Source organism: Limanda limanda, chromosome 13 (genome assembly GCF_963576545.1).
Source record: "Limanda limanda chromosome 13, fLimLim1.1, whole genome shotgun sequence".
Taxonomy (NCBI): domain Eukaryota; kingdom Metazoa; phylum Chordata; class Actinopteri; order Pleuronectiformes; family Pleuronectidae; genus Limanda; species Limanda limanda.
This window is the reverse complement of record NC_083648.1, coordinates 17831865-17858529: the sequence shown is the minus strand read 5'-3', so window position 1 is coordinate 17858529 and position 26665 is coordinate 17831865. Positions and strand designations below refer to the sequence as shown.

At 43.3% G+C, this 26665-nt stretch overlaps 2 protein-coding genes across 2 annotated transcripts; both read left to right on the top strand.

Moving 5' to 3' along the window:
- Positions 1-15506: 15506 nt before the first annotated feature.
- LOC133017530 (serine/threonine-protein kinase pim-2-like) lies at positions 15507-20936 on the top strand. Its single transcript, XM_061083636.1, has 8 exons — positions 15507-15549; positions 16096-16190; positions 16305-16352; positions 16459-16680; positions 17235-17415; positions 17526-17699; positions 20749-20806; positions 20927-20936. The coding sequence occupies exons 1-8, from the start codon at positions 15507-15509 to the stop codon at positions 20934-20936; spliced, it is 831 nt and encodes a 276-aa protein (XP_060939619.1).
- A 1570-nt stretch (positions 20937-22506) lies between these two features.
- zgc:153115 (uncharacterized protein LOC768186 homolog) lies at positions 22507-25833 on the top strand. Its single transcript, XM_061084954.1, has 2 exons — positions 22507-23272; positions 24952-25833. The coding sequence occupies exons 1-2, from the start codon at positions 22774-22776 to the stop codon at positions 25194-25196; spliced, it is 744 nt and encodes a 247-aa protein (XP_060940937.1). The 5' UTR covers positions 22507-22773; the 3' UTR covers positions 25197-25833.
- Positions 25834-26665: the final 832 nt, after the last annotated feature.

The following is a 26665-nucleotide window of genomic DNA, read 5'->3' as shown; positions in this document are numbered from 1 at the left end:
GAGCATGCTAAGACGTTGAAGTCAGTTGAAATAGAGAAGCAGATTGCAGTGGAAAAACTCCGCTACCAGACGGAGCAAGCGAAGCTGTCGGTAGAGCAGTCTCGGCTGGAGTTGCTGAGGGCTGGATTTCCGGGTGGAGCCGCCTCGGGAGCGCAGGAGAGTTCCTCCGTTCGTCCCGGGGGCGGAGGTGAGTGTTTTGATGTGCTTGGCAATCTGCAGTTACTTCCGAAGTTTAATGAGCGGGATCCAGAGTCGTTTTTTTCTTTGTTTGAACGTATGGCTGAGTCACGGAAGTGGCCTGAGTCAGCCCGCACGGTGATGCTCCAGTGCGCACTGACTGGCCGTGCGCAGGAGGCGTATTCTGCTCTGTCGGTGGCTGATGGCCAAGATTATGAGTGTGTAAAGTCTGCCGTATTGAAAGTGTACGAGCTCGTGCCGGAGGCTTATCGTCAGCGCTTTCGTTCATGGAAGAGAGTGGAGAAGCAGACGCACCTCGAGTTTGCTCGTGACCTGGCGGGTCATTTTGCGCGTTGGTGTGCCGCGTTAAAAGTGGAGACGTTTGAGGATTTGTCCGAGTTAATTGTGTTGGAGCAGTTCAAAAATTCCATACCTGAAAACATTGCACAACACATTAACGATCTCAAGGTAAGACGTGTGTCTGAAGCTGCTTCAGTGGCAGATGACTATGTGTTGACGCATAAACGCTCTTTTGGTGAGTGGCGCGCGCATAGTGGCAGCCGTGGTGGACCGTTTGCAGAGCGTGCTGAGGCAGCTCTGGGGAGTTATGTTGGTCGTTCAGGTAAATCCGACGCCAGGGAACGTAACTCGAGGGGTTTTGAAAAAACCTGCAGTTATTGTCATAAAAGAGGTAATTTCAGAGCTGATTGTTACGCACTTAAACCCAGGGTTCCCCAGGGGGGTCCCATGGCGCAGCCAAAAGGTGCTTGCTGCGCTGTCTCGTTGCCTCGCGCACCAGCGGTGAGTGAGGTGGGTGTGCCAGCTCGGGGTGAATCCGTGTCTGTGGGGTTGGCGTCTTTTCTGCCGTTCATCTCTGGTGGCCATGTTTCTCTGGTGGGGGGCAGGTTGAAGGTGCCAGTTAAAATACTGCGCGACACAGCGGCCTTTGATTCCTTCATTCAGGCTTCTGTGCTGCCTTTTTCCGCTGAGACTCACACAGGTTGTTGGGTGCCTGTTGTAGGTATGGAAATGAATGTTTTGCAAGTCCCTCTGCACAAAATCACATTACACTCTGATCTCTTCCAGGGCGAGATAGCTGTGGGTGTGAGGCCGGCGCTGCCTGTTGAGGGGGTCACTCTGATCCTGGGTAACGGTGCTGCAGGTGAGCGTGTGTGGGGTGATGTGGCCCCGTCTCCAGTGGTTTCCTCAGTTCCCCTGGTGAGGAAGCAGCCTGATGAGGATGAAATAAGTTTCCCCGAAGTGTTCACAGCGTGTGCGGTGACGCGGTCTATGTCCCAACATTCTCCACCAGAGCCGCCTGAGTCTGGCGTGGGTGATGGTGAGGCAGTAGATGGGTGGTGTTTCTCCCTGTCTGATGTTTCCCTTTCAGTTACGCAGGAAGAGTTGGAGAGTGAACAGCGAGCCGACGCGTCCCTGAAGGGACTGTTTGACATGGTGTTGCCTGCGTCGGAGGTAAAGAACGACCCTCACTGTTACTTTCTGTTGAAGGGATTGCTCATGAGAAAATGGGTGCCTCACGGGGACGATTTTGTAGGGGATCCCGTCCTCCAGATTGTCCTGCCTTCGAAGCTCCGGGAGACGGTGCTTCGCCGGGCCCATGATGACTCGGGTCACTGGGGGGTGAGAAAAACATACAACCGAGTGCTGAAACACTTTTTTTGGCCTAAATTAAAGAGGGATGTGTCTGAGTATCTGAAAACCTGTCATACCTGTCAACTTGCGGGGAAGCCAAATCAGGTGATTAAACCAGCTCCTCTGTTTCCGATTCCGGCTGTGGGTCAGCCATTTGAACACCTTATTATAGACTGTGTGGGTCCGTTGCCACGTTCCAAGTCGGGTGCTGTTTATTTGCTTACGGTCATGTGTCAAACCACCCGTTATCCGGCAGCCAGTGTTGGGAAGGATACTTTCAAAACGTATTCCGTTACAGAATACAGAATACATGCCCAAAAATGTAATCTGTAACGTATTCCATTACATTAACTAATCTGAGTAACGTATTCTGAATACTTGGAATACTTCCGGTTTGTATTGCATTTTTTAAGTGCATGATTGCGGCGTTGTTATAGTCAGTGGAGCAGCAGCAGTTTAAACTCTCTCTCCGCCGATGCGGCGGGGCAGCTGGAGGTCCGGCTCCCATCCACTCCCATCTCTGTGCCGGCCCCACCGGACGCTGAAGGACCCCCCCCCCCCCCTGAGCCAAGGCTGCCTTGCAGTGCAGCGATCGTTTCGGCGTCGAGTCTATTTTTTTTGCGCTTGACGCGAGCGTATCGCTCCAGGAAACACACTGAAAAATGATTTTAAACGATATTGATGACATTTTATATGATATAAATGAATGAAAAAGCATGCATCCAATAGTTTGTATTCACCTTCTGTTGTCCTGGAGTTTTAATTTTACCAATTTTACCGATCACATTATTAAATGCCCCCTTCTGCCCATCCACTACAGACACACAAGCAGTCATAAAGATAAAAAGAGAGGGGGGGGGGGGCGGAGAATACGTAATATACCCTCGACACCCGACATTGAACGGAGCAAACAGCGGAGAAGTTCTTGAAGATAGATGACATTAAATTGGGACGCTGTTGCAGTTAATGTTGGAGCAACAAGTGACTTTATGCTTTTATACTACTGGGTCAACGGGTGATATTATTCAGCGTCCGGCGCTTCAGCGTCCGGTGTGAACCCGGCGTGCCTCGCTGGTCTCCTGCAGAGCCATGACAGCGGAGCTCTGGAAGCGCAGGTCGGTCTTCTGTCACCAGGCGCTGGAAGGGCAGCTTGCGGATCAGCAGCTCCGTAGATTTCTGGTAGCGACGGAACTCTCTCAGAGCCTCGGTCCCGGGCCTGTAGCGGTGAGGCTTCTTCACGCCGCCGGGGTCCGGGCTCTCTTACGGCAGCCCTGCTCTCCAGCTGCTTCCTGGGGGCTTTGCCGCCGGTGGATTTACGAGAGAGTGAATAAACTCGAGAAGTACCGTCATGTAATCCACTGATTTCAACAATGTAACTGTATTCTGAATACCATCTATTTATTTTGTAACTGTAACGGAATACAGTTACTCATAATTTGTATTCTAAATACGTAACGCCGTTACATGTATTCCGTTACTCCCCAACACTGCCGGCAGCGTATCCTTTACGCACGATCACAGCGCGTTCTGTGGTGCGCGCCCTGACACAGTTCATTGCTATATTCGGTATCCCGAAGGTGATTCAAACTGACCGCGGATCAAACTTCACCTCTCACCTGTTTTCACAAGTTTTGAAACAGTTGGGGGTTAAACACAATAAAGCATCGGCATATCACGCTCAGAGTCAGGGGGCCCTGGAGCGTTTTCACCAGTCTCTGAAGTCGTTGTTACGTACATATTGTGTGAAACTGGACAGAGACTGGGAGGAGGGGTTGCCCTGGTTACTGTTAGCGGCGAGTGAGGTGTCCCAAGAGAGCACAGGGTTCAGTCCCAACGATTTGGTGTTTGGGCACACTGTGCGCGGCCCTCTGGATCTTTTGTGCGAGCAATGGAAGGATGCTGCTCCACCAGAAAATGTACTTGATTATGTAAATGGGTTCCGTCATAGGTTGTATGCTGCAGGGGTATTGGCAAAGAAAAACTTGGGTACTGCACAGAGTAAGATGAAGACGCTGTATGACCGGAGGGCTGAGAAGCGTGTGTTCAGTGAGGGGGAACGGGTCTTGGCGTTACTTCCCATCATTACTTCTCCATTTCAGGCGAAGTATGGAGGTCCTTATGAAATAAAGAAAAAAAAGTCTGAACATAACTACATCATTGCTACGCCTGATCGTAGACGGAGTGTCCAGATGTGTCATGTCAACTTATTGAAACCTTACTATGAACGTGTCCCTCCAGGTGAAGCTGTCTCCGCCTCCTCTGTGCCTGCGCGGCCTGTGTGTTCTGTGAGTAGAGTGTCTGTGGTTTACCCTCCACAGTCGGTGCCTGCCGGGGTGGAGGATGGTCTGCCCGACGCTGATGCTGGGGTGCAGCAAGGTCGTTTAAAAAACTCTGAGTCCTTGAACAAATTACATCTTCTGTTGGGCCATCTGTCTGAGTCACAACAAGCCGACCTAGTTGAAGTGATAAGTTCCTTCCCATCTCTGTTTGGTGACACTCCTACTCAAACAAATGTAATTGAACATGATATAGATGTAGGTGATGCACTCCCAATTCGCCAAAGGTTTTACCGCGTTAGTCCTGAAAAACGTGTGTCCCTTGATGCGGAAGTGAAGTATATGTTGGATAGTTGTATTGCTGTTCCCTCTTTTTCCAGTTGGGCATCTCCCTGCATTTTAGTGCCGAAGCCAGACAAAACATTCAGGTTCTGCACTGATTTTCGCAAGCTAAATGCTGTAACGAAACCAGATTCTTTCCCGCTGCCTCGTATGGAGGATTGCGTTGACCAAGTGGGCCATGCCGCATTTGTGAGTAAATTTGACCTGTTGAAAGGATATTGGCAGGTTCCGCTGTCCGAGCGTGCACGTGACCTGTCTGCATTTATTACACCAAATGGTCTCTTCTCGTATAATGTTATGCCTTTTGGTTTAAGAAACGCTCCTGCCACGTTCCAGAGGCTCATGACCAGAGTCTTGGGGGACTTAGAGGGGTGCACTGTGTATTTGGACGACGTGGTGGTGGTTTCAGACTCGTGGCCGTCTCATGTGGAGCGTGTCCGTGCGTTGTTCCTGCGCTTGGCTGAGGCGCGCCTGACCATCAACCTCGCCAAGTGCGAATTTGCACGGGCCACGGTGACGTACCTGGGCCGGGTTGTGGGTCAGGGTAAAGTCCGTCCCGTTGCAGAGAAAATAAGAGCTGTCCAGTTCTATCCTTCGCCCACTACTAAGAAGGAACTGATGAGGTTCCTGGGTTTGGTGGGGTATTACAGGGGGTTTTGCCCGTAATTTCTCAGAAGTCGTTGCACCATTAACTGATCTACTTAAATTGCGTGTCCCATTTGTGTGGTCTCCTCTCTGTCAGCAGGCGTTTGAGAGGATAAAGTCTCTGCTGTGTGAAGCACCGGTCCTGGCCGCTCCGAGGTTTGACCGACCTTTTGCGCTTCAAGTCGACGCTAGTCACATCGGAGTAGGTGGCGTTTTGTTGCAAGCCGATGAGTTGGGTTTGGAAAAACCAGTTTGTTTCTTTTCCAAGAAATTTAACTCATATCAATTGAACTATTCAACGATTGAAAAGGAGGCACTGGCCTTAGTTTGGGCTCTGAGAAACTTTGAAGTGTACTTGGGCTCTGGAGCGGTACCCGTAGTGGTGTACACTGACCACAACCCACTTTTGTTTTTGAACTCGCTGCAATGTCCTAACCAGCGTCTGATACGTTGGTCGTTATTTCTACAGTCACATTGGCTTGATATTAGACACATAAAGGGTGCGGAAAACGTCGTAGCCGACGCACTGTCTCGCGTTCCTCAGGATTGAGGTTTGAGCTAAGACTTTATTGCTGTTATGATGGTGTCCTGTTGCGCTCCTGTTCCCTCTTCTGTCATCCTTCCCTCTTAAATTGCTTCCCACTGGTACCAGGTTGCTGAGGTGGGGGTGTGGAAGATGCGCGTAGTGAGCTGTGTGGTTCTCAACAGCAGCTGGTGTTCCTGTCCTCGGATGTGTGTGCCCTTGTGTGTGTGCCTTAAACATCGTAAACTCTATACGTGTAAAAAAAAAAAAAAAAAAAAGTAAAACTTCAAAGTAAGTAGAATGTATATATTTGTGAAGAAAATAAACTTTATAGTAGGTAGAATGTGTAGCCTATATATGTGCAAAGTAAAAAAAAAAAAAAAAAAAAAATTTGGTTTTGGTTTAATAATGAGGGAGCCATTGTCGAGTTCGGGGTTGGGCCCCGTTTTTCAGGGAGGGGGGTGTGACGGCCTCCTGCCTGTGGATGTGTGTATGCTTTGTCAATGTGTGTGTATGCTTTGTCAAGCTGCAGGTGATGAGCTGGTGGGCGTGGCCAATTCCCAAACCTCTGTTAAGCTGGTCCTTCCTCCTGCCTGACTCTCTTCCTGACATCGCCTGGCTCCGGAGGGAGAGCGGTGTGCCGCTCCGCCGCAGCCCCTCGTTTTCTATTGTGTTCTCTTGGTTTGCTTTGCCGTCATTTTGGTCCCTTGTGTTAGGGAAATAAATTATCCTTTTGTTACTTTTACCTGCGCAGTTCCTTTTATTTGTCCGACCATGAGCCGGGTCGTGACAACATAATATGATGTGATTAAATAATATAATATAATATTCTCACATCACACATACATACTCTGACTTCATCCCTTGGACTAACCAAAGTGCTCATGATCTGTCCTGTAAGTGGCGATAAAACACATCCCAAAATTGGCTGTGCGACATCAAAAGTGGTGAGTGATCTGTTGTCTCAGAACCAACTGTTGAAATCATTCTGTAACTTTTATATTTTTGTTGTTTCCTTGTTGTTTATGAGATAAACACACATATTTTTAGATGTTAAATGGGAGAACATTTAGGAGTAAAGGAAAAAATTAAGCCTATTTGGGTGTATTTTGGGCATATTCGATTAGTGTATAGCTCATTTGCATATTAATATAATTATAATTCATTTTCAAAGAAACTGTTAATACAAAAAATGTTACTTTTCATGGGTACTTTCATCGTGTAAAGTTTCATTTTGATAGGAGTGAAGGAAAAAAATAGCCCCATTGGTGTGTATTGTTGCCTGGCCTTATTGGCACACATTGATGAGAATTTAACATATTTCCTCAACTAGGATTTCTTAGGACTTTTAGTATGTTGTTTTGGACACCTCATAGAAATAATTTATGTGAAAAAAATTATTTTACAATTTTTTGGCTCCAAAATGAGTAACTTTGCCTGGACTACAAGGCTCCTACCCCTTGTTTCACTCATACCTGTCCTACGTAAAAAACATTGAAAGGTAGGTACCAATTAACTCCTTGGCGAGGGAATACTGCCCCAACTTAAATATTACACATGAAATATATAATTTACTTTGTAAACTACACAGCTAAATAAGAAACGTAAACTTTGCACAATAGCTCAAATAACCCAAAACACAATGTGTAAAATAAGTTACATGTTTGATTGGACAAATGTCCCTCATAATGGCAAACACAAACATTGTTTTGGTTTAAAAACTAGATGTCTAGATGGTGAACAAAGTGGAGCAACTTGTTCTGAGGCTCTGTGAACTAATACAATCAAAAGGTCTAATGCATGGACTCCTGCATTTTTTATATTTCAAAGATCAAAGGCAATGTGCCTTTGAAGTTTCTTCAATATAACCATAGAGTATCAGATCACATAATCAGTTGTCCTCCCAAAATCAACAGAGCCTGAAACACTTTTTGATTCTTCAGACAACATAAACATTGCGTTTGGATATTATTCAACCTACATCTCTTTTGGATCTGGATTATTGGACGACATGGAAGATACAACCGTGTCCAATCATCTGAAGGCTTTTTCAGGTAGGTTACAGCTACTTTTCCAGATGTGTCAAGTATTTTTGTGTGGAGCTCAGTGCAAGGCATTCATAATATTTCACCCTATTTCCAACACAAATCATTTTATTAGGGCCCCAGCACTGATGGTGCTGTTTTGTATGTCTTATACTAGTACTTCTCCTCCTCCATTGACAACAACAATGTAAAACTTCGTGAGAAAGGCCTCAAGAGATTGATCATCATTCTTATTTGGCCATTCTTGTCCAACTTAAAGAAATACGTCTACATTTTGAGGAATATAATTATTGACTTTATTCCAGAGGATAGATGTAAATATTGAAACAGATTAAGATAACCAGATATGATATGTAAATGAAAGGATTCAAACAAATACTTATCTTTCAGAGCTTTCGGCCGCCTGTCAGGCAGATGGATTTTATTTAGTTGTCATGAAGCTATCTGATGATTTCTCTCCACTGAGCTATTTCCACAACATCTGAAAAGACTCCATATGTTGAAATGTGGTGGTTGAATGCCTTTATTAAACCATGTTTCTGTGTCTTTGTTCATTGGTTCAGCTGACTTCGATGCCAAGTACCTGGAGCTTGAAAAACTTGGTCAAGGAGGCTTTGGATCAGTCTATGCCGGCCACAGAAGATCTGATGATTTACCAGTAAGTAAATAATATGATGTGATAAAATAATTTAATATAATATTCTCACATCACACATATATACTCTGACTTCATTCCTTGGACTAACCAAAGTGATCATTATCTGTCCTATAGGTGGCGATAAAACACATCCCCAACTCGGATGTGCGCCGTCAGAAAGTGGTGAGTGATCTGTTGTCTCAGAACCAACTGTTGTAATCATTCTGTGACTTTTATGTTTTTGTTGTTTCCTTGTTGTTGATGAGATACACACATATTTTTCCTTTAGAAGTTAAATGGGAGGTCACGCTGGATTCCCAAGGAGGTGCTGCTCATGCAGAAAGCCGCAGGCAAACCAGTGACTGCGGGAAGATCTGCAGCCGTGTCGTTACTGGACTGGTACGATCTGGACCAAGAGGTTATACTGGTCATGGAGAGGCCAGTCCCCTCTATGGAACTGCTGCGCTTCATGAAGGAACACCGTGGTCCGATGGCCGAGGACGTTGCAAAGGTACTGTTATTTTATTCTTTGTGAGAGATGTTTCCGAGACTTCTATGAAAAGGTCATTATTTTGAATATCATCAGATTCAATGGCGAGTGTTTGGTTGCTCTCACACCCATATTTCATTTGGGTCCAATCACAACTAACATTTTATATTTGTAAATTAAATTATTTGGCATTCACTCTCTAGAAATCTTCACCTTAAAGAGGGAACTTGAGTTGTAATTATTGGATATATCATTGACTGAAAAAAGATACAACTTTTTCAGCAGAAATTCATTTTTGAAGTTGTCAGCAGATCACATACTATAATTAAAAGCTACACAACAGCCATTAAATAGACCTTGTGTCAGGTCGTTTTTTCAATTGCTGGTCCCAGATAAAAAGAAAGGCCTTTGGAGAGTGTTTGGCTACTATCACACCCATATTTCATTTGGGTCCAATCACAACTAACATTTTAAATTTGTTAAAATATATTATTTGAGATTCACTGTTTAGAAACCTTTACTTTTATTGAGGGAACTTGAGTTATTAAGTAAGTTTTAAGGTATTAATTATGGTATATATTATTCGCTGAAAAGTTGAGAAAACTATAGCTACACAACAGTAATTAAATAGACCTTGTGTCAGGTCGTTTTTACAATTGCTGGTCCCAGATAATAAGAAAGGCCTTTGGACCTCAGCTTATTCCTCAAAGTGCTCAGGAGAAGATGGATATTTGAACCCCTACAAGTTCATGTGAAGTGTGCTCTGGTTGAAAGATCCAGAGCAGCTCCAACATAGACTGTAGTTGTCAATCCTACCCAGAATCCCTTCTTCACCACTCTAACTAATTTGTGACTCTTTATCTCTTTCTCAGATCATCATGGAGCAGCTGGTGGATGGTGCCATTGATTTCCAAGCCAAGGGCGTCTTCCACCGAGATATAAAAGCAGACAACATCCTCATTGAGTTCAGCTCCTATGGCCTTCGAGTGCGCTTCATTGATTTTGGATGTGGCTGCATTAAGAAGAAAAGCTGCGTTTTCAACCAATTCTTTGGTACAGCCAACCTGTCTTGTTATCCTGCTTTTCATTCATCTGACTGTAAAATCTCTGCCTGTTCCTCATCCTTTGCTTTTTTCTGTCTCCTTCTTTCTGACATATTGTAGGAACCGTAGCATACGCTCCTCCAGAGTTTCAAATGAATGGGCAATACATGGCCGGCCCCACGACAGTCTGGCAGTTGGCATCATTGCTATTTGAAATGCTGGATGGATTCAGGCGGTTCCACACCACAGGGTTCTGCAGAAATGAGCTCCGAATCAGCTCTGTGTGGTCCAAAGGTGAGACACCGCAGGTTACAATGTGCAGTTATTATGTTCCTTCCATGTTACAGTCGATCACCGTAGATTCAAGCCTCATCGTTTCTTTGTCGTCTGTCCTCTCTCCTCATAGAATGCCAAGACTTCTTGGGAAAGTGTTTGGCTTTAGATCCTGAGGTCCGTGCCACTCTGCAGGAAATGCAGCAGCACCCCTGGTTAAACAACCCTGTACCTAGCCCCACCCCATCCCATCCCAAACCACCCACTGTCATCCCAACCAAACAACCCCCTCCCCAATTCCTCCAGCCCCAATTCCTTCATCCCCACCCACCACCATCCCACATGGTTTGGGCCCCTACCTTCCAGCCTCTGTTAATGCTTTCCTATTGTAAGGAACTTGTATATGTTTATTGTACACCATGTTATTGTCCATCACATTACCCATTTTATTTTCATTAAATATTTAAATCTCCTCCTTGTCTCCACTACCGGGTTTCATATGGTATCCTCTGTCTGAGGCTGTATCCTCCAAAGGATTCGGCCCCTGAATTGAGACACAGACATAACTCATTTACATACTTACTTTGACTCAAGGGACACTGATACTGATGGAGGATCATTTGGACTCTCCTTAGTGATCACAGTTTGTTTTCTTTAACTTTGTAAGAAAACACACTGGATTACTAGTTGGTTCTATTAAATGCAGTCAAACAGCTCATTACATTTTTTTCATTCCACCAGACTGTGTGAAACTCTGGGCTATTGTGTTCATTTAAATGGGTGTTGGTTGATGCAGATATATAACTGACATCATTGTGATCTCCTGCTGGATTTACACATGGGCTCACTCTGACATTATCCTGCTGTTGGCTTGTCGTAATTCACATAAAGCCCTGGCAATCTGTTGCTTTCTTTTGTTCTGCATGATGATATAACAAAGGAACTCCATGTTGGTGATGTAAACAACATGAAAGATGTTTATTTGTATAAATTTTAAACCATATGACCGGTTTTGCCTCCTTTATATAAAAGTATGATTTTGAGTGTAAAAGTTGCCTTTTTCGCCTAGTTGGTTACCATAGTTCCAAATGGCCTTTGTGGAAACACCTAGACATGCCCTTAGGAAAAAATCTGTGAAATATAAATTTTCTGTGGTATTGTTATCAAATTTGAACCTGGGCTACTCAAGGCTTCATGCTAGGGTCCCAGTGTGTTTTCCAGCTCATAAGTCCCAGCTAGAGTCATCTGCAGGCATCTGTTTAACAAAAAATATTCAGGCGGAAATAAAAACCTTCTACTTCACTGTGTTCCAACTGCTATTACTCAATGTCAGTAGCACTTAGACTGATTCTGACTGTTGGGGGGAAAGTTCAGAATGAGACCAAGATCATGCATGTACTCCAAATGGTTCAAGAACAGCTTTCAATTTACTTTCGGTACTCCTCAGACAGGCATTTTAGGTGAATCTCACCCGCTGCTTAACAGGCTACGACATAATTTACATCATGTTTTAATCCTAAATGTCCACTACCGGAGGGAGCGATGCTAGCAGAATTAGCAATGCTAATGCCCTCCCCGCAGGTGCCCTTGGGCGTGAGTTTGTGTGTTAGACTAAAAACGACAACATGGTGTAAATGACGCAGTTTGGAGTTGAGTTTGAATGTCTGGGCTCGACACTTGGATGACACCACAGGAGCAGGATGGAGGCTTGTTATGTTTCTTTATTGTTTGACCAGAAACTGCTGATTTGTGTACATTTACTGATATAAATACACGTTAGAATTTGAATACATATTTGAAGATATCTTTACACACACACATATTCTAAATACACATTTGCAGATCCATGTACACATTCACAATTCTCATTAGATACTTTTGTACAATAATGGTCCCATAGTATTAGCAGCAATTTAACAGTTGGAACACACACATGGTGATGATAGGGTTGGGGTCTAAAATACAATCAATTTCACTTCTTTAAAACTCTTATATGTTCAATTGGGTACAAATTATGTTAATGTTAATTTAATGCTACTGACATCAAGCTTCATTTCTTGAAATACATTTTCAATCAAATTTTATTTTGGTGGCATGCACAGTTTCTGATGTCTCTGTGTGTTATTATTATTTCTCAATGGCAGTACACTGTAGTAAAACTACAAACAAGACCAATGTGGAACTAATACCTGATAAGTACAAACACTCGGATCAGTACACTCAGCCAAGGGTTCTGAGAGATATCATTATTGACTTTATTCCAGAGGATTAGAAAATGTAAATTTTGAAAAAGATTAAACAAACTAGATATGATATGTCAATGAAATGATTCAAACAAATACTTGTCTTTCAGCCGCCTGTCAGGCAGATGGATTTTATTTAGTTGTCATGAAGCTATCTGATGATTTCTCTCCACTGAGCTATTTCCACATCATCTGAAAATATATGTTGTAATGTGGTGGTTGACAGCCTTAGAAATATGAAAAAGTGGATGATGAGTTAATATACCAAAATGTCAGTCCTGGAAAAAAAACAAAAGGTAGTGATGCTCCTTTTTTTCCACAACTATATTAAACCATGTTTTTGTGTCTGTGTTCATTGGTGCAGCTGACTTCGAGGCCAAGTACTTGGAGCACTTTGGCTCAGTCTATGCCGACCACAGAAGGTCTGATGATTTACCAGTAAGTACATCATATGATGTGATAAAATAATTTAATATAATATTCTCACATCACACATACATACTCTGACTTCACCCCTTGGACTAACCAAAGTGCTCATGATCTGTCCTGTAGGTGGCAATAAAACACATCCCCGACTCGGCTGTGCGCCGTCAAAAAGTGGTGAGTGATCTGTTGTCTCAGCACCAACTGTTGAAATCATTCTGTAACTTTTATGTTTTTGTTGTTTCCTTGTTGTTGATGAGATACACATACATATTTTTCCTTTAGATGTTAAATGGGAGAACACACAGGATTCCCAAGGAGGTGCTGCTCGTGCAGGATTCTGTTAAAACAACGACCAGGAAGTGACGTACATATTGTCCCTAATAAAATGAAAGACATCCATGTAGCTAGAATTAATAGAACGGTTTTGGATAGTGTACAGTTCCTACACAAAGCCTACCATCGAAAGGGCTTGATTGTTGATTACAGTTCAAAAGTATGTATATTGTTTGTTTAGCAGATTCTGCCTGAGCAAATTAGGACATATTCAATAAGTGGAGAGCTCATGTGCATATTAAAATGCGTTTCAAAAGAAACTTGTTATACAAAAGAAGTCACTTTTCATGTATTCTTGTGCCATGTAAAGTTTCATTGTGGTAGGAGTAAAGGAAAAAATTAAGCCTATTTGGGTGTATTTTGGGCATATTCGATTAGTGTATAGCTCATTTGCATATTCAAATTCATTTTCAAAGAAACTTTTAATACAAAAAATGTTACTTTTCATGGTAACTTTCATTGTGTAAAGTTTCATTTTGATAGGAGTAAAGGAAAAAAATTGCCCCATTAGGGTGTATTGTTGCCTGGCCTTATTGGCACACATTGATGAGAATATTTTCATATTTCCTCAACTAGGATTTCTTAAGACTTTTCGTATGTTGTTCTGGACACCTCATAGAAATGATCTATGCTGAAAAAAAATGTTTGGCTCCAAAATGAGTTACTTTGCCTGGACTACAAGGCTACTCCCCCTTGTTTCACTCATACCTGTCCTACGTAAAAAACATTGAAAGGTAGGACCCAATTAACTCCTTGGCGAGGGAATACAGCACCAACTTAAATGTTACACATGAAATATATGATTTACCTTATAAAGTAGACAGCTAAATAAGAAACATAAACTTTGCACAATAGCTTTAGTGATTCAAATAACCCAAAACACAATGTGTAAAATAAGTTACACATGTGATTGGACAGATGTCCCTCATAATGGCAAACACAAACATTGTTTTGGTTTAAACACTAGATGTCTAGATGGTGAACAAAGTGGAGCAACTTGTTCTGAGGCTGAATTAACTAATTAATCTCACATTTTGAAATTCATTAATCGCGATTAAAAGTTTGTTTTTCTTCTTAAGACTAAATCTTATAAATTAACGAGCAATCACTTCAGACAGCCTGTATTTTACACAATGTTGTGTTTTCAAAGAGGCTCAGGCCTATAAAACCTACCTAGAAAGTGGCAGCCAGGTCGTTAAATATCATGTATGATAAATTGTGTAAAAAAAAAATTTAAAAACCAGCTGAAAATATTCCCAATGTCCTTGGAAACAATAACACTGCTTCTTTCTTCATTGAAACATCCAGATTAGTAAAAGGTAAAAAAAGAGGTGTATTTGAGACACCATTGGTACTGTCATCTTTAACATTGAACAACACACAGAACAGCATAACAAGTGGCCTTGGTAAACTTAACTGACATTCAATCTGTCATGTTAAGTGCAAAAACTTAAAGTGCAAACAAACATGAAAATGAAAAACAGGAAGATCTCTGCTACTTCAAAGGTCCCACTGTATGCACATTTTACCACAGTTGATATGGTTCCTTGGGGTCTTAATGAAATGTCTGTAACATATTTTGGTCAAACTACCACAAGGATCATTTAAAACAGCAGCCTTTTTACCCTGTCTAAAACAGCCCTCCTCAGATTGACCTGTTTTGAGTGCTGGAGACCAAGATACAATCTTGCAACCATATCGTTTTGAACCAGTCAGGTGGACCGAAGCCTGGCTGCTAGAGCCCCAGCACCCCAGCGCAGGCCCGCATTGGGAGCAGTGGGAGCTGGAGCTCCAGCTCCCACTGCCCATAGCTCCGGTTAGCAGCCCGGCTAGCGCTAGCCCCCGGAGCTAACGCTAACGCGGAGCTAACGCTAGCGCCGCGCAGACGAACATGCGCACACACACACACACAGTTCGAGGAAGATAAAAAAGAGTGCACATGAGAGGACGGAAAGGAACCCAGGTAAATGTCATTGCTGAGTGCTGACTGACGTCCAGTGGTCACCGGTGAGGGCGACGCTGGCAGCTTGCTCGAGGAGCTGAATTTTCTTCCGCACACCGGAAGTAAACAAAGTTGCGCTAACTGCGTTAAAATATTTTAACGCATTAATCTCGGGCACAATAATCTCATAGATTAACGTGTTAATTTTGACAGCCCAGAAATAATACAATCAAAAGGTCTAATGCATGGACAGCTGCATTTTTTTTTAATTTCAAAGATCAAAGGCAATGTGCCTTTGAAGTTTCTACAATATAACCATAGATTATCAGATCACATAATCAGTTGTCCTCCCAAAATCAACAGAGCCTGACACACTTTTCTATACTTCAGACAACATAAACATTGCGTTTGGATATTATTCAACCTACATCTCTTTTGGATCTGGATTATTGGACGACATGGAAGATACAACCGTGTCCAATCATCTGAAGGCTTTTTCAGGTAGGTTACAGCTACTTCTCCAGATGTGTCAAGTCTTTTTGTGTGGAGCTCAGTGCAAGGCATTCATAAAATGTCACCCTATTTCCAATACAAATCATTTTATTAGGGCCCCAGCACTGATGGTGCATGTCTTATACTAGTACTTCTCCTCCTCCATTGACAACAACAATGTAAAACTTTGTGAGAAAGGCCTCAAGAGATTGATCATCATTCTTATTTGGCCATTCTTGTCCAACTTAAAGAAATACGTCTACATTTTGAGGAATATAATTATTGACTTTATTCCAGAGGATAGATGTAAATATTGAAACAGATTAAGATAACCAGATATGATATGTAAATGAAAGGATTCAAACAAATACTTATCTTTCAGAGCTTTCAGCCGCCTATCAGGCAGATGGATTTTATTTAGTTGTCATGAAGCTATCTGATGATTTCTCTCCACTGAGCTATTTCCACAACATCTGAAAAGACTCCATATGTTGAAAATTGGTGGTTGAATGCCTTTATTAAACCATGTGTCTGTGTCTTTGTTTGTTGGTGCAGCTGACTTCGAGGCCAAGTACCTGGAGCTTGAAAAACTTGGTCAAGGAGGCTTTGGCTCAGTCTATGCCGGCCACAGAAGATCTGATGATTTACCAGTAAGTAAATAATATGATGTGATAAAATAATTTAATATAATATTCTCACATCACACATACATACTCTGACTTCATTCCTTGGACTAACCAAAGTGATCATTATCTGTCCTATAGGTGGCGATAAAACACATCCCCAACTCGGATGTGCGCCGTCAGAAAGTGGTGAGTGATCTGTTGTCTCAGCACCAACTGTTGTAATCATTCTGTGACTTTTATGTTTTTGTTGTTTCCTTGTTGTTGATGAGATACACACATATTTTTCCTTTAGAAGTTAAATGGGAGGTCACGCTGGATTCCCAAGGAGGTGCTGCTCATGCAGAAAGCCGCAGGCAAACCAGTGACTGTGGGAAGATCTGCAGCCGTGTCGTTACTGGACTGGTACGATCTGGACCAAGAGGTTATACTGGTCATGGAGAGGCCAGTACCCTCTATGGAACTGCTGCGCTTCATGAAGGAACACCGTGGTCCGATGGCCGAGGACGTTGCAAAGGTACTGTTGTTTTATTCTTTGTGTGAGATGTTTCCCAGACTTCTACTGAAAAGGTCATTATTTTGAATATCATCAGTTTCAGTGGAGAGTGTTTGGCTGCTCTCACACCCATATTTCATTTGGGTCCAATCACAACTAACATTTTATATTCGTAAATTAAATTATTTGGCATTCACTCTAGAAACCTTCACCTTAAAGAGGGAACTTGAGTTGTAATTATTGGATATATCATTGACTTTTTCAGCACAAATTCATTTTTGAAGTTGTCAGCAGATCACATACTATGATTAAAAGCTACACAACAGCCATTAAATAGACCTTGTGTCAGGTCGTTTTTTCAATTGCTGGTCCCAGATAATAAGAAAGGCCTTTGACCTCAGCTTAGTCCTCAAAGTGCTCAGGAGAAGATTGATATTTGAACCCCTACAAGTTCATGTGAAGTGTGCTCTGGTTGAAAGATCCAGAGCAGCTCCAACATAGACTGTATTTTTCAATCCCACCCAGAGTCCCTTCTTCACCACTCTTACTCATTTGTGACTCTTTATCTCTTTCAGATCATCATGGAGCAGCTGGTGGATGGTGCCATTGATTTCCAAGCCAAGGGCGTCTTCCACCGAGATATAAAAGCAGAGAACATCCTCATTGAGTTCAGCTCTTATGGCCTGCGAGTGCGCTTCATTGATTTCGGATGTGGCTGCATTAAGAAGAAAAACTGCGTTTTCAACCAATATTTTGGTACAGCCAACCTGTCTTGTTATCCTGCTTTTCATTCATCTGACTGTTAAATCTCTGCCTGTTCCTCATCCTTTGCTTTTTTCTGTCTCCTTCTTTCTGACATATTGTAGGAACCGTAGCATACGCTCCTCCAGAGTTTCAAATGAATGGGCAATACATGGCCGGCCCCACGACAGTCTGGCAGTTGGCATCATTGCTATTTGAAATGCTGGATGGATTCAGGCAGTTCCACACCACATGGTTCCGCAGACATGAACTCCAAATCAGCTCTGTGTGGTCCAAAGGTGAGACAAATCTGGTTACAATGTGCAGTTATTATGTTCCTTCCATGTTAAAGTCGATCACCTTAGATTCAAGACTCATCGTTTCTTTGTCGTCTGTCCTCTCTCCTCACAGAATGCCAAGACTTCTTGAGAAAGTGTTTGGCTTTAGATCCTGAGGTCCGTGCCACTCTGGAGGAAATGCAGCAGCACCCCTGGTTAAACAACCCTGTACCTAGCCCCACCCCATCCCATCCCCAACCACCCACTGTCATCCAAACCAAACAACCCCCTCCCCAATTCCTCCAGCCCCAATTCCTTCATCCCCACCCACCACCATCCCACATGGTTTGGGTCCCTGCCTTCCAGCCTCTGTTAATGCTTTCCTATTGTAAGGAACTTGTATATGTTTATTGTACACCATGTTATTGTCCATCATATTAACCATTTTGTTTTCATTAAATATTTAAATCTCCTCCTTGTCTCCACTTCCGGATTTCGTATGGTATCCTCTGTCTGAGGCTGTATCCTCCAAAGGATTCGGCCCCTGAATTGAGACACAGACATAACTCATTTACACACTTACTTTGACTCAAGGGACACTGATACTGATGGATGATCATTTGCACTCTCCTACGAGTGATCACAGTTTGTTTTCTCTCACTTTGTAAGAAAACACACTGGATTACTAGTTGGTTCTTTTACATGCAGTCAAACAGCTCATTCATTTTTTTCGATCACGTCTTCATTCCACCACACTGTGTGAAACTCTGGGCTATTGCATTCATTTAAATGGGTGTTGATTGATGCAGATACATAACTGACATCATTGTGATCTCCTGCTGTATTTACACATGGGATCACTCTGACATTATCCAGCTGTTGGCTTGTCGTAATTCACATAAAGCCCTGGCAATCTGTTGCTTTATTTTGTTCTGCATGATTATCTAACAAAGGAACTCCATGTTTGTCTCTATCAGGTCCCTGAAGGCAACAGATCAGAGAGAGACAGAGATAATGAGAGAGAGAGATACAAATAATTCATGGGGGGGGGGGGGGGCTGCTCCTGTAAAAGTCCTGAAAAAGGGAGTAGTTGTATGAAAATGCACATCTGCTGCATCTTCCCCTGCTCATGTCACTTTTGAACAACGCTCTACTCCCTCTGCTGGCACACTGTGGTAACTACAACTCATAGTACTGTTCGTCTCAGTCTGACTTTTTTCACACATAAAACACTAAATGCTAGATCAGATGGAACTGACTCTGAACCCTGAGAACAGTAACATATTCTTCTTTAAAATACTCAAATATCAGAATGTGAATATTACAGATTACAGACCAACAAAAAACGTTGTTCTACTGCTTGATTTGACTTTCTGATAATGAAACTTATTCCACACACTTTCCACCACGCAGCCTCAGTCCAAGCCCATTGTTACACCTGCCGAGGTCTTTGTAGCTAGCATGCTAAGGCTACATTGTTATTGCTGACCAATGGCAAATGTCATTGTGCCACAGTCCGGAGGGGAAGCGGGAAAACATGTGCTGAGCATTTACCTGGTAATTTCTTTCACCTGCATTATGTAATTCGGATACCAAACATTTATCACTTTAGTAACTGGAAGCTATAGCATTGGTTTATTTTAGATCTCCACAATGTTATTATAAGGAGTTCCCTGGCATTACTTTTTGTCGCGTCTATTTATAATGACGATTAATGATGACATACCGGGTTCTCAGGACGACTGCTGATGATGGTGAAGTTTCTCGCGACGGCTCCTTGAAGTGCTGCCCCACAAGTCGTTGGAGATTTCAACCACTAACCCTTGTAACTCCGTTTGAAGGGGCACAGGTTTCAGGCCTAACACTATTTCAGCCAAATCCAATACAATTGAAGTAACTGGCCATTTAAGACATAATTTACATCATGTTTTAATCCTAAATGTCCACTACCGGAGGGAGCGATGCTAGCAGAATTAGCAATGCTAATGCCCACCCCGCAGGTGCCCTTGGGCGTGAGCTTGTGTGTTAGACTAAAAACGACAACATGGTGTAAATGACACAGGTTTCGAGTTGAGTTTGAATGTCTGGGCTCGACACTTGGACGACACCACAGGAGCAGAATGGAGGCTTGTTATGTGTGCTATTTTTTTAGCAGAACCTGCTGATTTGTGTATATTTACTGATATAAATACACTTTAGAATTTGAATACATATTTGAAGATATTTTTACACACACACATATTCTAAATACACATTTGCAGATCCATGTACACATTCACAATTCTCATTAGACATTTTGAGGTTCTTTTATACATTCACAGAGAATACTTTTGTACAATAATGGCCCCATAGTATTAGCAGCAATTTAACAGTTAGAATACACACATGGTGATGATAGGGTTGGGGTCTAAAATACAATCAATTTCACTTCTTTAAAATTCTTATATGTTCAATTGGGTACAAATTATGTTAATGTTAATTTAATGCTACTGACATCAAGCTTTATTTCTTGAAATACATTTTCAATCAAGTTTTATTTTGGTGGCATGCACAGTTTCTGATGTCTCTGTGTGTTATAATTATTTCTCAATGGCAGTACACTGTAGTAAAACTACGAACAAGACCAATGTGGTACTAATACCTGATAAGTACAAACACTCTGGTCAGTACACTCAGCCAAGGGTTCTGAGAGATATCATTATTGACTTATTCCAGAGGATTAGATGTAAATATTGAAAAAGATTAGACAAACCAGATATGATTTGTAAATTAAATGATACAAACACATACTTGTCTTTCAGCCGCCTGTCAGGCAGACGGATTTTACTTAGTTGTCATGATGCTATCTGATGATTTCTCTCCACTGAGCCATTTCCACAACATCTGAAAAGACTCCATATGTTGAAATGTGGTGGTTGACAGCCTTAGAAATATTAAAAAGTGGATTATGATTTGATATATCAAAATGTCTGTCCTGGAAAACAACAAAATATTAAGTTAGAGGTAGTGATGCTCCTTTTTTCACAACTATATTAAACCATGGTTTTTGTGTCTGTGGTCCTTGGTGCAGCTGACTTTGAGGCCAAGTACTTGGAGCACTTTGGCTCAGTTAGTGCCAGCCACAGAAGGTCTGATGATTTACCAGCAAGTACATCATATAATGTGATAAAATAATTTAATATAATATTCTCACATCACTCTGACTTCATCCCTTGAACTAACCAAAGTGCTCATGATCTGTCCTGTAGGTGGCGATAAAACACATCCCCAACTTGGCTGTGCGCCGTCAAAAAGTGGTGAGTGATCTGTTGTCTCATCACCAACTGTTGAAATCATTCTTTAACTTTCAGACCTTCTGTAGCCGGTATAAACAATCAAACCTACGACCAATCAGGTCATGTGTCAGTGGTCATGTGAAGTCAGGTGATGCGACAGCGAGAAGCACCATTCTGTCAGCTACTACTAGACCGGCCGTGGCATCAAACCAGCATGGTTCGATGTGAGACTATCGATTGCTTTTCCTGGTATCCTGGACGTTTAATCTGAATTTTTGCATTTGAATATTAGACTTTGAAAATGTGAAGACTGAATTTCAGTGGCAAAAAATGCAAATGATTAATTTCAACGTAAAAAAAATGCTGTGATAGAAATTCAAAGACTTTAAAATGTAAAAATCTGATGAGACTGATTTACTTCCATGGACCATCAAGGTGCGGATGCTGGCTTGTAGTGATTCACGTAAAACCCTGGCAGTCTGTTGCTTTATTTTGTTCTGCATGGTGATCTAAACAAAGAACTCCGTGTTGGTCCCTGAAAGCAACAGATCAGAGAGAGACGCAGAGAATGAGAGAGAGAGATAAAGATAATACATGGGGGCCAAAAGTAAATAGACAGAGAGGAGGATTTTCATTTCAGTACATTTCAATACAGGCCTAGTTTGAAACCAAAAAGCACAACAGAATAAATGCAGTAATAAATGATAACGCTCTATCCATGGTAATCTGGCATTTGTTTGGAGATTATATGACAATCCACACATAAGCAGATAGTTAATATGAACATAATCTATTAAAGACAAGGAGGGTTGTGTTCTCTTCCAAGCTCAAGCACAGACTTTCTTGGACAACGAGCCACCACAGTTGAAGGAAGGATTCGTCTGAGAGAAGAGAGACATCTAGCGTCTGTGTCTCTAATGACAGAAGTGGACATTTGAGGGGTTATCGTGGGACACGCCTTTGATTTCATCCCGGGCTCCTCTCCTTCCCCCATCATTACCCGAGCTGCTCGCCACCTACTTCCCACCACGCACGCTCCGCCGCGGTCCACGCCCGAGCTGCCGACGTCAGCCCCTGCTCTCTGGCGGCTCACGGTGCGTTCACGCGCGGAGAAAAGTCGGATTTAAGAACCCCTACGTGCCTTCACCCCAACATTAATGTCACCGCATTGTATTGGTTGTGTAGCTTGTTGTTCCATTCACGCAATAATATGCCCAGTGTACTAGAAGGCTGGGGCGATCGTACTTGTGTATTTTGCACCAACGTATAAAAGTAGTCGAACATCTATTTTATTTATTCTTTTTCTTTACATGTCTGTTTTATTTGTGACTTTCCTTTGGATTCTTACGTTTAACTCATGACTAATAAAACGACATTGAGGTAATTGCACTGGCTGAATAAGCGCACCGGTGTGTGGTGCTTTCAGAGATGTAAACACACGAGCACCTCCTGCTCATTCGCTCCCGACTGTCTGTGAACGCACCGTCAGTCGGGACCAGGGGGCGTGGGTTTGACCGGCAGCCGCCTCTCCGAGCATCAGACACAATGAACCGTCAGGCGGCGAGGCGCGCACACGTTGGCCCGGAGGATCTGACCCGGTTCTAGCCCGCGATCGTTCACACACCCGAGCCTTCTCTTTGACCCACCGAGTCACTTCCTAAGTACCGAGGCGCTGCATGGCGGTAACAGGGCTCCGCTGGACACGGGTGGATCGTCGAGTTTGATCGAAACGAGGTCGGGATCAGTCAAACCGTTAGAGCCCCTCCTGGTGGATCTCTCCGTTTTACCCGCTTAAAGCCAACAGAACCAGGCAGGGAACCATGTCGCTGACCGCCTCGTCTGACTATTTCGCCGCCGAGTGTCTGGTGTCGATCTCCAGCGGTCCCGTCCTGCACCGACCCACTCCGATGGCCCCCGTCGGCCTGCCCACCCCGGCGGGCCTGCTCCCCGGGGAGCCCGACGGCACGATCGAGGACCGGGAGGTGCGGGAGACGCTGCGGCTGGAGGGGGCCAACATGATGGCGGTGGCCGGCATCCTCACCGACCTGCACGGCAAGTTCCGCCCCATGTCGGCCTACTCGGAGAGCAGCAACTCGTCGTGCGGCGGCGAGAGCGGCTACACCACGTTGTCCGACCCCACCACCCCCACCATGACCCCCTCCGCCACCCCGGTGCCCGGGCAGCAGGTCCGGGGGGGAGGAGGAGGAGGCGTGGGCCCCCCCCGGTCCCCGGTGAAGAGGCACCAGTGCACTTTTGACGGATGCGACCGAGTTTACGGGAAATCGTCCCACCTGAAGGCGCACATCCGGACACACACAGGTACGGCCACAACAACACGATCCGCTCACATGTCGTGCACACACACACACACACATCTGACCCTTGATATGTAAACCTTGTCACCCACATCGGTAATGACCATTAAATCAGATCGTGGGGGGCGGGGGGGCTCTTTTGTACTTCCCGGGATTAGCTAACAGCAGCGTGGCGGCGGCGGCAGTTTTTTTTTCTTCTCCCCCATTAACCGTCGACTTGGTTCAGTAACGTGGCCAAACAAAGAGGCAACGATAGAGAAACTCCCCTTCGGAGACCGGGACAAAGAAGTAAACTAACAAAAGAACTGGGCTGGACGTTAAACCCGGTGACGACGTTCTTCCTCCCCGGCCGCATTTGCATATGAAATGAACGTAAGACGAAACCTTTAACGTCGGTGGCAAAGAGTTCATTGTCGGACACCGCCTGTCCCGTGGATGGCGGCAGCAAGTGCTCGATGAGTGGCTGTGTAGCTTTAACTTCACGATCTGTGCTGGTGGGAGCTGAAACTGACTCTGTGTGTTGTCAAAACCTCTTTAAAGAGATCTTCTGCAAATGATTATCTACTTTTCACCAGTTTGTGGTGTTGGCCGTGGAGGTGTCACTGAAAAAGGTCTCCGAACCCCCCGGTTGTAAAGCCTGGTTTCAGCTGGAACCAAATCAGCCTGATATGGCAGCTCCAGCCCAGAGTACAACGTGCTGCTGGTGGTTTTCTTTCTCCCCTGCTGTAAAACGAGGGGAATCGGTGTGTTCAGGATCACTGAGCAGGCGCAGACGGATTAAGGGCAGGAAAGAAGCGGTGGTGGGAACGCCCACAAAGTGTCCCTGCAACAAACAACGTGGCCCCGGCTTTGTGATCTTGAAAATGGCACCGAGCAGCATCCCACTCGCTCATCGTGGCTTGACTCATGTTGCCTGGCGGAGATTAAGGCTAGGAGTGGTTTAGGAAAACTAATCTGCAGGATCTAGAGTCTAGATATGTTTTGACACGTATTTAACTATGACGAGATTACTTTTTTTTTCCATTTAGGAAATACAGGCAGTAGTTTCGTCATTATCTTAAATGTAGTCAGTTAAACTTTATCCATTAAAATATTCATACAGGGACCATAAAACAATCCTCACTCTGTCCTATAAAGTAGATGGTTATTATCTATGAGGAACAACTTTAAACAAACAGACTATAAACTGTTATTCAAATATCAAAACATATCTTGCTTTATTGTGGTAACAGTTAAATACTATGCCCTACTAATATTTAAATTGTATGAAGGATGAAATAATAAAATGGGCAGCCTATTACATAGGCATGAATTTGGATTTCTTAGAACTTGTATTTTTGCTGATTAATTGATAAATTGGCTAATGGAAACTTGATTTTTCTAACTCAAATGCCAAACATTTCCCAGTGTCAGACTTTGTTGTGTTGTGTTGCGTCTTTTACGGGTTTGAAGACGACATAATTTTTTTGTAACATTTATACTTTACTATAATTGTGTGTATTGATGAACTTCTGCACTGTATTGGTGCTACACTGGGTTGCTAAGCATTTCTCCCAACTGATACTCACCTGCTTTCAGGCAAACACATCTGTTGCATGCTTGTAGTCGTGGTGACTTGGTGGCTTGTTATTGGTCACTGGCAGTAAATGGTTGTCCCGGCTCTTTTCCTTCTCTGTGCTGCAGGCGAGAGGCCCTTCCCCTGCACCTGGCCCGAGTGTGAGAAAAAGTTTGCCCGTTCCGACGAGCTCGCCCGCCACACCCGTACCCACACAGGAGAAAAGCGCTTCCTGTGCCCACTGTGCGACAAGCGCTTCATGCGCAGCGACCACCTGATCAAGCACGCCCGGCGCCATCCTGACTTCCAGCCCTCCATGTTGGGACGCAACAAGGGCACATCCTCTGCTTCCAGTCCGGCCCTGCACCATTAGGATGGTGCGTGTCTGGGTTTCCTGTGCACTGGGATCAGCAGCAGCACGGAAGCTTGCGGTGGTTTCAACTTAACCAGCTACAATCAGATCCACCGACAAGGATTTAGAAATACGGTGTTGTACTCCAAAATGCACACATACACACATTGTACACGAGTGAACACACAGAGCTGGAAGTGAGGAGCACGTAGCCTCATCTCTCCATCCACCCAGATGAGTCATGTGACCACTATCCACCTGCTCAACTTAACCAGGGTTGGTTTTCACGAATGTTCCACATTTATGAGAACCAGGGATTTGTTTAAGAAATGTGTTTTTTGATTCCGCTTATCGTTTCCTGAGAGCAAAGTTTGGACTTTCTGCACTTCGTTTACATGGCTGCTTACACATGGATCAAACCACGTGTATAATGTTTACAATATGGCAGACTGGAGCGAGTTTTTCAAGTGTAGCTTCACAAAAGATTGAAATGAAGTGACATGAAACTACTCAGTAATAAATACATGCAGGGGAGGGAAGTTAATAGAATATGATGACACATTTCCTACAGAAAGGTGTAAAGCTGCAGGGTGTTTCTTATGCTGTATTGTGACATAGTGAAATTAAACGGTGAAAACCTTTTATACGAAAAGAACTAGATGAGAGAGTCCGTTTTTGGTTTATCCTCTGAATTATACACCAGTAAAGTCAAGGTACTTCATCACATTGATGCAAAAATTCCGTAAAACCAGTTGTGCCACACAGCTGTCGTGCTCATTGACTCGTAATGCCGGACTTTAAAGCCTCAAAGTGAAAATTACAGCCATAAAAACCATTAACATGGTGCAACAGAATTCATTTTTCTTTTAGCTAAGAACAAATGAAAAAATAACTTCATTTATGACAGGTTTATGGCAGTTCAAACCTTATTTTCAACATACTTGGGTTTTCATTCTCAATCAGGATTCGATAAGATTTGGAATCATTAAGCACCGACCCTAAATCCAACCTCTCAAACTGAAACACTTTCACAAATTGCAGGGATTTTTCACGTTTTCTGTACAAATCTACCCATTCATCAAAAGCCAAAACTTCTGTTTCTTGTGGTTTATTTCCTGGTTGTCGTGCTTTTAAGTACCATTTATTTACCATGAGTAGCACAATATTGTGATGTTAGCTAGCGAGGCAGTGACTAGGAGCTTTTGAGCTTTTTTTTGTAGCTTTGAGTTTAAGTGGTGACACATTCCTTAAATTTTTTTTAATCGCATAACCATCATTGAGGTGATATTTGTCTATATTGTTTTTCTCTTGTATATTGAGTTTAATAGATCAAATATGACCTTTTTTTTCCAGAAAGTGGGTCAGAGTTCACTCTAGAAAAGCTGTATGCACGCCATCCTCAAGTTTAGATGAGTTATTCATGAAACGCTGACACATAATACACAGTAGTATTATCTCTAATACTGATGCAAATGTATATAAGCTTTAAG

Bases quoted from the DNA above. Each gene is read 5' to 3' on its own strand.
- zgc:153115 (XM_061084954.1), top strand. From the start codon at position 22,774: ATGTCGCTGACCGCCTCGTCTGACTATTTCGCCGCCGAGTGTCTGGTG. The intron at 23,273-24,951 runs GTACGGCCACAA...TCTGTGCTGCAG, and splicing joins GCACATCCGGACACACACAG to GCGAGAGGCCCTTCCCCTGC.
- LOC133017530 (XM_061083636.1), top strand. From the start codon at position 15,507: ATGGAAGATACAACCGTGTCCAATCATCTGAAGGCTTTTTCAG. The intron at 16,353-16,458 runs GTGAGTGATCTG...TTTTTCCTTTAG, and splicing joins ATGTGCGCCGTCAGAAAGTG to AAGTTAAATGGGAGGTCACG. The intron at 17,700-20,748 runs GTGAGACAAATC...TCCTTGGTGCAG, and splicing joins CAGCTCTGTGTGGTCCAAAG to CTGACTTTGAGGCCAAGTAC.